The sequence below is a fragment of the Adiantum capillus-veneris genome, chromosome 14 (assembly GCF_014529385.1).
Source record: "Adiantum capillus-veneris isolate H3 chromosome 14, ASM1452938v2, whole genome shotgun sequence".
NCBI lineage: Eukaryota > Viridiplantae > Streptophyta > Polypodiopsida > Polypodiales > Pteridaceae > Adiantum > Adiantum capillus-veneris.
The window spans coordinates 36,523,077-36,538,140 of NC_140944.1; the positions used below are offsets into that span (position 1 = coordinate 36,523,077).

Genomic DNA, 15,064 nt, shown 5'->3' on the forward strand with positions numbered 1-15,064 from the left:
TTCACACAGGAATCTTTGAAGGAATTAAAGGTTGGTTGCGAGAACAGTTTGACAAAAGCTGAAAAGATATGCTTTAAAGACATTCTTACCAAACACGGAAATGATTTTGCATTTGAGCCTCATGAGATAGGGTGTGTTGATCCATCCATTCTTGCTCCTATGGTGATCTTCACTATCCCTCATGTACCTTGGAACTTGAGGCCTATTCCACTTCCAAAGGCTTATTTGCCAAAACTCATTAAGTTGCTTAATGAAAAGATCAAGATGGGTATTTTGGAGCCTTCTCGTGCTCCATATTCAAACAAGTGGTTCACAGTTCCAAAGAAAAATTGTTCTTTACGCTTTATTCAGGATATACAACGTGTAAATAAGGTGACAATAAAAAATGTGGGTACAGAGCCAGTTGTAGATGAATTTGCAGAGGCATTTGCATGAAGGGCAATATATTCTATGGGATATTTTTACTCAGGGTAAGATCAGATCCAACTAACAATGGAAAGCATGGACCTGACTACCACGAGGACACCTTTGGGCCTGGTAAGGATGTGCACCTTACCTAAGGGAGCAACTAATTCAGTTTCACATATGATGAATGGTATGGAAAAAGTCCTATGTGACTTCATACCTCAAACTACCATGCCTTTCCTTGATGATGTGTCAATCAAAGGATGTGATGTAGGTGATATAGATGTGTCTTTGGACTCAAGGGGGTGCCGCAAGTATGTGGAAAACCATATCAATGATTGTGATGAGATATTGTCAAGGTTGGAAGAAGTGAACCTTACCTTGTTTGGGCAAAAGTAAGTGTTTGGTATGAATGAAGTTCTTATTGTAGGACATATATGTGGGTCATATGGTAGAAGGCCTTGTCCTGCAAAGATTGATGTAATTCAAAGAATGAAAGATAAATGTATAAATGTCACTGAGGTTTGAAGGTTCTTGGGTGCACGCGTGTTTTATGTTATATAGATTCCGCATTATGCACATGTAGCAGAGCCTTTGTATCAACTTTTGAAAAAGAACCAAAAGTTTCAATGGGAATAAATGCATACACATGCCATGAGGAAATTAAAGAAGTTTTTGATCATGTCACCAACTTTGAGGAAAGTAAGCTATGATTGTGGAAGACATGTGATTGTGACAGTAGATACTAGCCCCACGGGAATTGGATGGACGATTCGCCAAGATGATGAAGATGATAAGAGATATGTAGTGAGATTTGGAGCAAAAGTCCTAAGTGCTCGTCAATGCAATTACTCACGGGTGAAAGGGGAATTATGGGGAGAAATTACAGATTTGAAATGTGAATGTGACAAAGAGTATTTAATAGTTGCAAATGTAATAGTGAAGACTGATTGTCTACCTCTTCTTGGAATGATCACAAGCTGCTCAATGCCCAACATTGCTATGTTGAGATGGATTGCCTACATAAAGTACTTAAATCTAGATTTTAAGCATATTGCAGGGAAATATAATCCACTTGCGGATATGATTTTGAGAGCAAGGTATGAAAATGAAGAAGAAATGGTTAGTGAGGGTGATGATGTAGGCACACAGTTCTATAGTATCTCTCATGCCAAGGGTGATCATGTTTGCCTGACAAATGCACTTGAGTCATTTACAAAGGACCTATATCAAGGTGACTGGTTGCTCATTGGATGCTATTTGAGCACCTTGACAAGGCAAAAAGGGTGGACGGATCAATAGTTCAAAAGAATACGTAGAAAGCCTATGGATACTTTTTGAAAGATGGATACTTGTGGAAGCATCCAAGACAAAGAAATGGAATGCCGTTGAGAATCGTGAATGATAAGCACGCTCAAAATGAGCTTATGAAAAAGTTTCATGAGCGTCTTTATGCTGGACATAGAGGGGTATGGGCCACCTTTACTAAAATGAAAGAGAGATATTGGTGGAAAGGTATGTATAAAGATGTATCTCACTTTGTGGAGTGTTGTGAAACGTCTTGTCAAATGTATTCAAATGTACGTCATCGTGATGGGTTGCACCCTACTTACCCACTGGCCATGCATTATAAGTGGGTAGTAGATTTGGTTACAATGCCATTGGGTTTATGGCAAATGAGATACATAGTGCTTAACTAATCAGGTTGAAGGTCGTGTTCTAAGAACAAAAAGCACAGAAGGGATATGTAAGTTCCTCTTGGATGATGTAATTAGCCGTTATAGTTGTGTTGGGAAAATAACAACAGATAGGGGTGAGTTGGATGCTAACAAAGCAAGGGTTTTTTTCTCTAGATTGGGCATTAAACTCACTCTCACTACTGCATACAATCCTGAAGGGAATGGTAAATCAGAACGTGGGCATCCTTCTATCATTAAAGCTTTGGCTAAAGCCTGCAAAGGTAAAATGGGAGAGTGGCCTAGGTTATTGCCTTATGCTTTATGGCTTGATCGTACAACTCATAGCTCAGTTACTAGTTATATGCCTTTTGAGTTGATGTATGGTCAGAAACCTATAATGCCAATTGAGGATGTAATTACCACATGGAATGTATTGCCTTGGGAAGATGGAATGAGTAGGGAAGACCTTCTTTCTTTGTGCATACAACAGTTAAAAAGAAGGCCCCAAGATATTGAGATTGCAATAGCACGATTGAAAGATGCAAGGTTAAAGAATAAGGATACATTTGATAAGAGGCATAGGCTCAGACCTAAAGCTATTGAGAAAGATGATTGGGTGTTGATGTATGACAGTAGTCTTGAAAACCAACATTCAACAATAAGAAAGCTTTCAAAGAGATGGTTTGGTCCTTATGTGGTTCAACATGTACATGGAAATGCAACTTATACCTTGCATGAGTTGGATGGTACAAAAATGAAGATTCCCATTGCAGGGAAAAGAATTAAATTGTTCAAAAGAAGAGGCGATACAGATCCTTTTGTTTCACAAGAAAGTGAAAATGAAGGCTCTGATGTACATGTTATGGATAAGGATGAAGAAAGAGATGATGATGCACTGGACTTCGTTGTAAGTGATGATGAAATCAATATGTATGTTGACTTAAATGAGGACTGAACCTGCAAAAGCTATGTGTGGCACATGCCGGAGGATGTGCAAGTTTAGAGGGGTTGGATTTCGTGCCATGGCACGTGTATCATGTGAAACTAAATTATCTACCTCACTCTCAATGCTTTTGCTATGTGGGACCAAATGCTATTATGTATATAGTGTGATATATGCGAAAATAGATGCCACGGTTGTAGCTTTGTATATACCTTGCGGGGATAGCGAGGCCCTCGACGTGGGACTATGGCATGATTTTTTACATAAATATATGCCTATTTTTCTTTAGAAATGTACAAATGTCAAGTGTATCGAAGTGGCACGCTCGTTCTGTCTAGAAAGTTCAATGCGGACGATCTCGGTCAAAAATAGCAGGTTTCATGCACGCGCGGAAGAGATGCATCCAGAGGGCTTGGAAAGTGGCAAAATGAGGTTCAAGATGAAATTTAAGCCCAATGGATTTCTCCACAATTTTAGGGTTTTTCCCAGCTTGTTTGGGCTTTTTACGGGTAAAAAAAGACATTTTTGGGCTAAAAATGACCAAAAATGGTAAAAAATGGCACATCACTCACGGTGCCATGACTATGAGAAGTGAGGGAGAATTTTAGAACATCAAGATCAGCACTACAAGCTCCTCTGTGAAGGGATACAAAGCTTGCACCTACGGTATGCTAGTGTAGTCCCGTGCTGTTCCAACCCTGTATTCGAGGCTGTGAGGCCACCAATTAGGGTTTCTCCTTTTGAAATAACCACTTGGGAATGAATAATGAAGTTCTGAAGCTTCCATGAAATGGCCATGATGGAGAATTGAAGCGTTTTTGTAGGGTTTTTATTAGGATGAAAGAGCCTGCCTACTCCAATCCAATACACCACCCTCATTTATGGCATCACCCGCCCTTGCCACTTACAAGCTGGGACCACAAGAATCCATTCCCTCTTGACCTCATCTGCATCACCTTGCTTGTCACACCCTTGGTCATGGCCCGTCACCACTTTTCACCGGCCCGTCATGGCCCATCACCACTTGTCCTACCTCACGCCCTCGTAGCCCTAGATTTTACTAGCATGGCCTCGTCACATGGTCCCCCTCACTTGGCCAACCTTATCACCCTCATGGCCTAACTTGTCAACCCCATTTTGCAAAGATTCACACACACACACACACCCCGCCAACTCACCCTCAAACTGTCTCTCCCCATCAACCACTCTCTCAGCATGTCTCTCTCCCACTCACTCTCACTCCCTCCCCCTCTCATTCTCTTGTCGACCGAGCCCATGTGGTGCATCTCTCTCTCTCTCTCTCTCTCTCTCTCTCTCTCTCTCTCTCTCTCTCTCTCTCTCTCTCTCTCTCTCTCTCTCTCTCTCTCTTCCCCACCCCCCTCGTTCTTCAATCCGGAAGCAAGGCCTACCATGCATAAGCATAGAATATATATATCTCTCTCTCTCCTGGTTCATCAACCCGGATGGGCGGCCTCCATACGTCTCTCTTTCTCTCTCTCACTCTCACTCCCTCCCTCTCTTGTTCTTGTTGACCCACTCACGCTCGCTCTCTCTCTCACCTTTCCTATGCCGAGCCAACATGCATTGAAAATATATATCTGTCTCTCACCCACACCCCCCCTCATCCCTTCCCTCAGCCTCACGCTCTCAACCCTACCCACCCTCTCTCCCCTCTTGCTCTATGTAGCCACAACCAACTCAAATTGAATAATATCTCTTTCCCTCTACACAGACAGACCTCCGGCTCTCTCTCCTCACTCCTCACCCTCATCCATTCACTCACCCATGGCCCGTTGACTCTCTTCCCCCCTCTCGTTTTCTTGAGACACCAGGCAGCCCACATGGCGCAAAACAATAATCTCTCTCTCTTTCTCATTCACAAATACACACACACACACATACCCCTCATCTCTTGCTCACCCCCATCTCTCTCTCCCGCCCTCTCTCTCTCTATTCCCCCCTCGTTCAGTCCGAAGGTGCAGTCAGGAGTAACTCTCTCTCTCTCTCTCTCTCTCTCTTTCGTAACACACACACACACTCTCTTGCCATACCCCCCCCCCCTCCCCCTCACACAACTCGCTCTCACTCTCCTCATGCCACCCCCCCGTTCTTTGTAGCCTGCACGTAAGCATATATATATATATATATGTATATATATATATATATAAGCACATCTCCTATACTCTCGTTCACACACACACACACTTGCCGACCACACACACACACCTACACCTACACACACACTCACAGAACCTACACCCATACACGCATTTAGACACTCACATAATATGCCTACGAGCATGCACATTCAATCACTCACGTACACACATGCACGTACACACACAATACACGCACGCATATACACACCCACAAAAAGTAAAAAAAGCTAAGGAACTCGACGTAGACACCCAACATAGAAGGAGAAGGACAGCCAAATCACGCGATAGTGACACCAAATCAAGAAGTGACACCGAAGGCATGCCCCGGCCAACCCCAAAACTGGCGAACGGGCTACACCGACGCACCAACAAAGCCCGCCATTCGTCGACATCTCGTCCACAATGCATGTTCGTAGTAACATCCGTAGGGTATTATTATTTTCCGATTTTAAGCCAAAAGTTTGTATAAACAACCCATTGTAAATTGCCACCTCTCTAGGTGATGGTCACAAAGGCCCACCTAGGAGATATTCTTTTAAAAATTCTCCTAAGACAAAGCAAGGGTCAACCATCTGGTACCCAACTCCTTGCTTTGTCTCTCTTGATTAGGACCTCAACCTAATCAGATTATCCTAAATTAATGCAGCCTGCACCTATAAAAGGTACTGAGAGGTCACTATCTAGGGGGGGGAAACTTTAGGAGGAAGCATTGGGGGCCAGCATTTTGGGAGAACACTCTGGGAGAGTGGTGTAGTATTTTGGGCGATACTTGAGCATTGGGTTTTGGGAAGTTAGCACTATGAGAAGGAAGCCATGTCCACACTCTGAGTCCAAGGGTTGCCACACACACAAAAGAGTAGAATCTCCGTGCTTATGAAATCATATCTAGAGAACGCACTATAGGCTCTCTATCTCTCTATCTCTCTCTATCACCATAGTTGCCATCTCGCCGAAGCTAAGGTTTCTGTAAATATTTCATTGAATCAAGTTTCCTTCGCATCCCGAGGGGTTTTCATCACCTACATCTCTCTCTCTCTCTCTCTCTCTCTCTCTCTCTCTCTCTCTCTCTCTCTCTCTCTCTCTCTCTCTCTCTCTCTCTCTCTCTCTCTCTCTCTCTCTCTCTCTCTCTCTCTGCTATTTTAAATCACCATCATCCGTGTCCTAGCCGCTCAAATCTAGGTGGTGCCCTCTTTTCATTTCCCATGACGAGCTCGGCGTGCACGGTCCTAGCGTAGAGGCCGTCAGGGTCTATGTCGCGCTTTGTGCCTTTTAATGCCTGGGCTCTTCATGATGTATGTTCTTACGTTGAGATCTTTTTCTTCAAGTTTTCTTGATCCGGCTCTATGCCCACCGGTACACAATCAAGCAGAGTTTCTTGAGGAGTTCACAGGGTGCTTATGCGATTACTAGGTGGCAAAGAAAATGGAGAAAAGAGAGAGGCAAAGGCATCACACTTTTTGTGCTAAAAAGAGAACGTATTTCCAGCTCGATGAGAAGCAGAAAAGAAATATTCTTTGTGCCATGTCAAGGTGCTCGCAAGAGCAGACGCAAGGATTGACAACCAAACTCCAAGGAGAGATTTTTGAACAGTTACTCTAGCAACCATTATTTTGCAACCTGCAGAACTCGGCACATTCTACATAGAGAGCAGTGCTTTTCAACATTCACAACACCTAGTCAAAAGTCAAGGTCACACACTTAGCCATGGGAATGCTTTTCAAGAGGGCAACAATGATGGCATGCATTAATTCGAGGGACGAAGTAGATGCACGTTCCTTTACGAATAGAGCACTTGCAAAGTCGTTGAAAATACACAGAAAAAAATCGTTTTTGCGAATGCACCACTTCATTTAGAGGATGACAACACTCCTTTTCCAGTCTTAGCATGTTAACGACAAGCTCATCGTTCTACAAACATCATAGAGGACATTAAGGAGGTTTTGTTTGGTTTTTGGACAGCAGAGACTCGAGTCTCTTTCAACGAGAAGGACATATGCCAAAGGTGTATCGGTAGAAAGGTTGTTCTTATGCATCCATTGTATTTGTTGGATCAACCTCAAGTATTATCAACCACTTCCAAGCAGTATATTGACTAACGTTCACCATTGTCAAGTTGTCACAACCACAATCAAACTGTAAAAAAACATTGTCAAGTAATAAAGTGACCACTGTTCACCACTTTCAAGGTGTTAGAACCACTGTGAAACTGTAAAAAACCTCTGAGAGCTGAGAAAACAATCAAAAAGTTGTTTAATCCCCCTTCGAGTACTTTGCAAAGTAGTTAAAGTATTGATAGTGATTTAAAGTACCTAAACTACTGCTTTCAACCCCTTAAGGTGGAATCTTGTACTCTTCAAAGTGCTAAAATAGTTTTCCACCACTTTAAAGTATTTTAGTAACCACTTGCAATCTGCCAAGTACTTAGCTGAGCACCTATGTAATCACTTGGAAGTTTTCAAACTACCTGAAGGTGATTGAAAGTGAAAAACAAACCTTTTGAAAGTGGTTTAATGGCCACTTTCAATATTTTTAAGGTGGTTTTAAGTGTTTCGGGTGGTTTGAAATCTAACAAGTGCTTGGGTGAGAATATTGAAGATTTCAAACCACCTGAAGATGATTGAAATTGGTTTGATGACCCTTTTCAATCACCTTTAGGTGGTTTTAAGTGCTTCAGGTGGTTTGAAATCTGCCAAGTGCTCATGTGAGAACCTATGTAAGCACTTGGAAGATTTCAAACCACCTGAAGGTGATTGAAAGTGGTCGTCAAACTACTTGTAAGTGGTTTGATGAACTTTTTCAATCACCCTAAGGTGGTTTGAAGTGCTTCAAGTGATTTCAAGCAGTTCAAAACCACTTTCAAACATGCAAAACCACTTCTAAGTGGTAAATGTTCCTCTTGAGTTCTTTTACAAACCCAAGATTTGGGTATTATCCAACTGATGGTGACTGAAAGTGGTAAAAAAACCACTTGAAAGTGGCTAAATGACCACTTTCAATCACCTAAAGGTGGTTTAAAGTGCTTAAGTGAGAACCTATGTAAACACTTAAAAGATTTCAAACCACCAGAAGGTGATTGAAAGTGGTTTGATGACCTTTTTCAATCACCTATAGGTGGTTTAAAGTGCTTTAGGTGGTTTCAAGAAGTGTAAAGCCCCTTTAAAACACGCAAAACAACTTCTAAGTGGTAAATGTTCCTCTTATATGTTTTCACAAACATGAGTGGGTGTTATAACTTGTGGGTGATGGTACAACCATTTTGGTTATTTATTCTCACATTATCTCTTTAATGCTTGCTTTTTTGTGCAGGTGGAATTTTACATGTGGTTTCAGGAAATGCATCTGACCATGCACATTTCATGAGATGCTTCAACAACTTGAAGCCATTTTTTGTTCAAAAATTGTGGGACAGCAATACCTGCTGTTGCAAATATCATGTGCAAGCTGTCTACTTGAAAGATTATTTCAACCAAATGCGTCAAGGTAGGTTTAGAGTACATGGAGAATCTTGTCGCTGTGCTTGTGATGTTTGTGACCCTAGAGTAAGTGGCAGTATATGTGTGGCTACAAAGTCAACATTTGAGAGCCTCACAACACTATGGGAGTCCTTTTTGTGTCCTAAATGAAAAACTTTCATGTTTCATTTACACATCTGCTTGATGGGAAAATGTGATCAATGCAGTGCCAAGAAACTTGAATGTTGTCCTCTTGAAGTACACAACGACAACTTTCAAGTGGCTGCAAAGGTTTTTATTGGTGTGGAGACACAATCTATACATGAAGATGGCCATCACTACAAAAGGAAAGATCTTGTTATTTAGCAGATTGGGTGATCCACTTTCATTTTGTTCATGAAAGAAAAGCTAACCAAGTTTATCAAATATAACTACATCTACAGATGGAAGGCCAACCAATTCAAAGAGTGTCTACAGAGTTTTCCAAGTGACGTTGTTGTCTTTATCGTGGACTTTGCAAAAAATTAAATTCAATCCATGCACTGGTATTCTAGTCAGGTGAGCATTTTGGTCCACATATGTTATGTGGGCTCGACAATGGGCATCATCATAAAAATTCTCTGTTTTTATATATCCGATGACAATGTGCATGACACATTGTTCGTTCAACACTGTTTTCTTTTGCATGACCAATGGTTGAAGGACTAGGGTTTTGGTTTAAAGCAACTTGGTATGGTCTAATGGTGCAACATCACAATTCAAAGCACGATGGCCTTTCTTCTTTGTTGCAAGGCTTTCACTGCTTATTGGGCTTGAGATGATGCACAACTATTTTGGGTCACGTCATGGAAAAGGTGAACATGACGGTGCTGGCGCAGTCATAAAGAGGGCATTAACCCATGAGCAATTGAAGGTGGATGGACACCCCCGGTATAATGTAGAAACAGTGGTCAATTACCGAGTCAGCCTAATGAATAATAGGAAATATTGTTGGTCATCCGCGAACATGGTCGATAGGGTCTTCTAGGAAATCAAGGTGGGTGATGTGCTGAGAGATATAGAATGGGACTGTAAGAAAATCAATGGATCACGTTTGCTGCATTGTGTGAATGGTTTCTCTTCAACAGATATCACTACACTAAGGTGTAGAAATCTGCCCACAAGCATGGTCAATGGAGAAGATGTGCAAACAAACCTCAAGTAGAAGCATGGTAGTACTTATGGATCATACCAATAGAGGCTGGCATAGATGAATATTTTTCAAGTGACGAGGAGATTGATGCACCTATGTATGCTAGCCATCATGATGATTTGAGTGATGCCTGACAAGTCAAAGATAACTTTGCAGTCAAAGCTGAGGAGGAAGACTCTGATTTTTTTATACTGAGGTGTTGCATGGAGAAAAGGCTATCCACCATGACTCAGAAGGATGCATGGAACAATAAGCTAATGGATAACTCCTTCTATGTTGAGGGGCACTCTTACGTAAGTCAAGGGACACTCCGATCGATATGTGTTATTAGATGATAGGCCTCCTGCTTCCATGTACTCGCACCTAGTTTGATGCCTTAAGTTCCCCTTATATCCTGAGAGAAATGATCCTAATGTCTACACTTTGAGTGATACCATTGTGGAGTGCAAACGACAATGAAAATGAATGCCCCTATAGCCTTGCATTGATCACACCGTCGGAAAGAACAACAGCTGCACTATCGAATTCACCTGTGTTAAACACCTCTAAAGCTTGGAGAAGAACAGATCTAGCGGAAACCACACTTGAAACTAGAAGAATTAGAGAACATGAGTGTGTAGATTTGCTTGTGTAGATGTCTGTAGCGCATCCATATGCTTGATTCCGATAAGGAATGAGCAAATTACAAGCATTTGAAGTTCGAGGGTTTTCAAAAAGCTCCAAAAAAGAGGTCTCTGGAAAGTGTCTGCAGGTGTGTAGAGAAATGCATCTATTAAAAGGGGATTTTTTTGGCTCTTATCGAAAGGGATTTTTTTCTCTCTTCTTAGCCAACATGGTTCTCTCCTTGGGCACCTTTTAATTGGTCTAATTTTGGCCTTTGTTGGGTCAAAAATGAGCTGTCGGCCATTTTTTGACCAAGGCAAGTGGGGAAAGGGGATGTTCGGTGGACCAAAAAAGTGGCCGGGTGCCTGGGCAGGTGTTGTGGACTGAAAATGGCACCCCCTCCTTCCCCAATGTCCACGAGCCATCACAAGCAAGGCCAAGAAGCTCCATTAGCTCCTTTGATACACCCTTAGGGGGTACCCACTCCCCCCCTTATACCCCCCAATTTCAACTTTCTCCCCCCCATGTGGGATTACTCCATTGCCATTTGGCACCATCCTCCCACCTCCCCAACTTCTCAAAAATTTCCAGCTTCTCCCAAAGCATGAGGGGACTTCTCGGACAATTTTCCCCGAGGCATACCTTGCTGCTCCGGTCACCGAATGACGCACCGTACCACACGGCTCGAAGCCCATCACCTCGGCTATCTCCAAAAATATAAAAATTCAGCATTTATAATCTTTAGACCCCCATGTTGGCCTAGTTTCCCTTCTCGCATGCACCCGCAATCACCTTCCAACTTGAGACCGCCCGCTTCGGATGCTCATAATTCATGACGTACAAGTCCGATTCACAAGCTGTTAAGCACGGCTGGAAACCCTTATTAAAAACCATATTTTGGAGTCTCGAACAACCCAAAACATCAGCATTCAAGCTTAGAAAAATCACACCTTTGTACATGAATTTTTACAAGGTAACTTTCAAAACTTGCAGGGCTATGTACACATATATACATGAGGCTAATGGGCAAGCTTTTAGCATGGATTAGTGACTTTATCTTCATCCAAAAAATTCTTGACATAGCTTGCCAACCCCCCCTAGCATGCTTAGTCATTCATGACAAGCAGAGGTCTCTAGGGTGAATAAATGTTGCATTTTATCCCCGGAAACCTCGTCCACATTTTCAGATGTTTCGGCATTGTCTTCTTCTATTGATAGCATTTCATCAGTTACAATTGTCATTAAACGTGCCAGATACTTCTTCAATCTGTAACCATTAACATGGTATTTATGCTCTGCACCATTTAAGTTTGCCAATTGATATGTGCCATTTTCAAATTTATTTACAACAGTAAAAGGACCTTCCCACTTAATCTGAAACTTTTTCTGGAAAGTATTGTCCAGTTTATTGTTGCACCGCAACACAAGATCACCCTTTTCAGTTCCTTTATCCTTGACGCATTCATTGGCCTTCATTTGAGCCTTCTTTGACACTTCTTAATAATGACTCAAGGCCAGAATTCTTTCTTACTGCAAGCATTGTAAATCCAACAACCTTTTCTGCCAAGAATCTTGCTGCTCTTCACCTTGCAATGACAACCACTTAAGTGCAGGGATTTCCACTTCAATGGGCAATAAAGCTTCCTTGCCATAAATCAAGTGATAAGGAGAAAACCCTGTGCTTGTTTTTATAGCGGTTCTATAAGCCCATAGTGCACAAGGCAACTCTGCATACCAAGTCTTCACATGTGTCTGAGTCATTTTTGTCAAGATATTCACTAACTCTCCATTGAATCTCTCATTAATACCATTGCATTGTGGATAATAAGGAGAACTATACCTATGTTGTATATTAAGCTTTCCACAAAGGAAATCAAACAACTCTCCTCTAAATCCTGATCTCCGATCAGAAAGTAGTTCCAAAGGCACACCAAACTTGCAGCATATATTTTCGTACACAAACTTCCCCATTTCTTTACTAGTAATCTGTTTGACAGCCTTAGCTTCTGCCCAACGTGACAAATAATCCACTGCTGTAAGAATGTAAACATTTATTTTACCAGTCATGGGTAAGGGTCCAATGGCATCAAGACCCCATTTTTCAAATACATCAAAAGCTAAAATTGTCTTTCGCAATTCAGGTTTCAAAATTCTCTTCCCCATCTTCAGACAAGACAAACAAGACTTGCACCAATGGTTTACAGCCCGCTAGACACTCGGCCACACATAGCCTTCTTGTAAAATCTTATGTAGCATAATTTTCATGGCAAAATGCCCTCCACAGGATCCTTCATGGTTCTCATCTAAAATCTTATAGATTTCTTCTTTCGAGGGCACACATCGCAATATCAAATCACTTCCTTTCATATAAAGCACATCATCAAGCATTTTGTACTTTTTGGCTCTTCTCATAAAAGCATACTTTTTGGATGATGGCAAATCTTCAGGTAAAAGACCTGTAAGCAAAAAATCCGCTTCCTTTGATAGCACTTCTCTTCCATGATATAGAGGGACATCAGCCTTCAACACAAACACACAAGTGATCATTTCTTGGGCAGCATCATGAGCTTCTTCATTCTGAGACCTCTCAATATGCTGTAAACTCCATGCCTCAAACTTTTTAAGCAAAGATTTCACTTCGAAACACAAATTTTTCAACTTAGGGTTCTTATTCTTCCACACCCTCAATACCTGCTTCACAACCAACAAGGAATCTCCTTTGACTTGTAGGCATTTAACTCCCAACTGTAAGCAAATGTGCAGACCGCCCTCAAGCGCCATGTACTCTGCTTCATTATTACTTTTCGCATCAAGCTTTAACCCTTGTTTCCTCACAATATTTCCTTGTGCATCATAGACAACAATCCCTCCAGAAGCAGCTTCATGACTTCTTCGATAAGAGCCATCAAAATATAATAGTGAAGCATTGGATATAGCAGGAGTTTCGGCCTTCTTCCTTTGCACCACCTCTTCCTTAACCAAAATAGGAGTCTCTTTGTAAGTGAGTAAATCTGCCAGGGTAGTCCGAGTACTCTCTTCCACCAAAAAAGTGAATTGAAATTCATGTAGTTCTATAACCCATTTCATCACTATCTTTGATATATTTGAGCTATTAAACAACTGAGGCAACAATGAATAGCTGGTGAGAAAAGTGAACGACTTTTGCAATAGGTAATGCCTGAATCGTCTGCAAGCATAGACCATACTGATCATCACCAACTCAATCTCTGAGTAATCTCTTTCATGAGGGGTTTTAACTCGGCTAGCATAATAAACAAGCTTCATATACTTGGACTCCTTCCCTCTTTGCAATAACATAGCCCCAATGGCGTCATCTCCAATTGACGGGTTAACATAAAATTCTTTCTCCCAATCAGGAGCTTGCATAATAGGCAGTGTGCTCAAAACTTCTTTGACCTTATCAAAAACTTCTTCACAGTCTTGTGTCCACTCCAATCCTGAACATGCTCTTTCCTTGAATTGTATACACAGAAATCATCTATGAACCCTTTGACAAACTTCCCAAGAAATGGAGCAAGGACCCAGTCTACTTTCCTTTCAAAGGCTCTCATTAGGAAAAATGTGGACTCTCTTTGTGCCATATAGGATTAAGGTTAATTAGGCTCCAGCCAATAGGAAGAGAGCAATGTATATAAGTCTAGAACCTAAGAAAGTAGAGAGAATAATAGGGTTGTCCACTCATTTATTGCTTTGTATCCTAGAAGGAGGTGGATGGGTAAAAGAGGGAGGGGAAAAAAGGGAGGGGGGGAGTGGTGGGTCCACAGTTACGTTTTTGCAAAAACCCTAAAATTTCAAAATTTTCAAAAAAAAAATAAATTCAAAATATTCCATCCAAAACTCCCCCCAAACCTACCCTATGATCAAAAAGTCATTTTCTCACTCTAGAACCTTTTTTTCAAGACTCCCTTCCTCCATAGCCCCTTTCCATAACACAAAGCTCTCACTCTCTCTCTAAACTTTTACACCTTCCTCCATCTTCAAGCTCTCCATTGCAACTTTAAGCTCCCACTCTCTCTCTCTAAACTGTCTCCCTCCTCCTTCCTCAAGCTCTCCATTGCAACTTTAAGCTCCCACTCTCTCTCTAAACTTTGTTTCCCTCCTCCTTCCTCAAGCTCTCCATTGCAACTGTAAGCTCCCACTCTCTCTCTAAACTTTGTCTCCCTCCTCCTTCCCCAAGCTCTCCATGGCAATTTCAAGCTCCCACTTAAGCATCCATGGCAAACAATGGTCAAAATAGACGCCCCAAACCCATCATTCAAAGTATGGTTCTCCACAACTCGAAGAATGAGGAGCAGTAATGGGAACCTCGGCTTTTTCAAGAGGGTGCGTGGGTCTACATGCAACCTTCCGCAATCGGTCCCCATCGTGTTCGTGAAAGAACAAACGTTGATCTCCGTTGGAAGGGAAGACTACTAGGCTTCAAGCAAGTAAGAGACAAGGGTACGGTGGCAATCGTTCAACATGTTTTCGTGTTTGGACACATGCGTCTACGAGGGATCACCAACCCAAGGGATTTTTCTTGTAATTGTATGTCCCTTGCACTTCAATGGTTTTGGTGGTAACAAAAAAATGGACTTTTTACATCTCACAGACTGTTTTGTTTCTATGTA

At 41.8% G+C, this 15,064-nt stretch overlaps 1 protein-coding gene across 1 annotated transcript; it reads left to right on the forward strand.

Moving 5' to 3' along the window:
- The first annotated feature begins 1,488 nt into the window (after positions 1-1,488).
- On the forward strand, positions 1,489-8,529 carry LOC147442212 (uncharacterized). Its single transcript, XM_086529342.1, has 4 exons — positions 1,489-1,505; positions 2,259-2,573; positions 2,673-3,014; positions 8,493-8,529. Exons 1-4 carry the CDS (start codon positions 1,489-1,491, stop codon positions 8,527-8,529), a joined length of 711 nt encoding a protein of 236 aa, XP_086385468.1.
- The last annotated feature ends 6,535 nt before the right edge of the window (positions 8,530-15,064 follow it).

Coding starts and splice junctions, on each gene's coding strand:
- LOC147442212 (XM_086529342.1), top strand. Junction 2,574..2,672: donor CTTTCTTTGTGCATACAACA/GTTAAAAAGAAG, acceptor GCATAGGCTCAG/ACCTAAAGCTATTGAGAAAG. Junction 3,015..8,492: donor AGTGATGATGAAATCAATAT/GTATGTTGACTT, acceptor TTTTTTGTGCAG/GTGGAATTTTACATGTGGTT.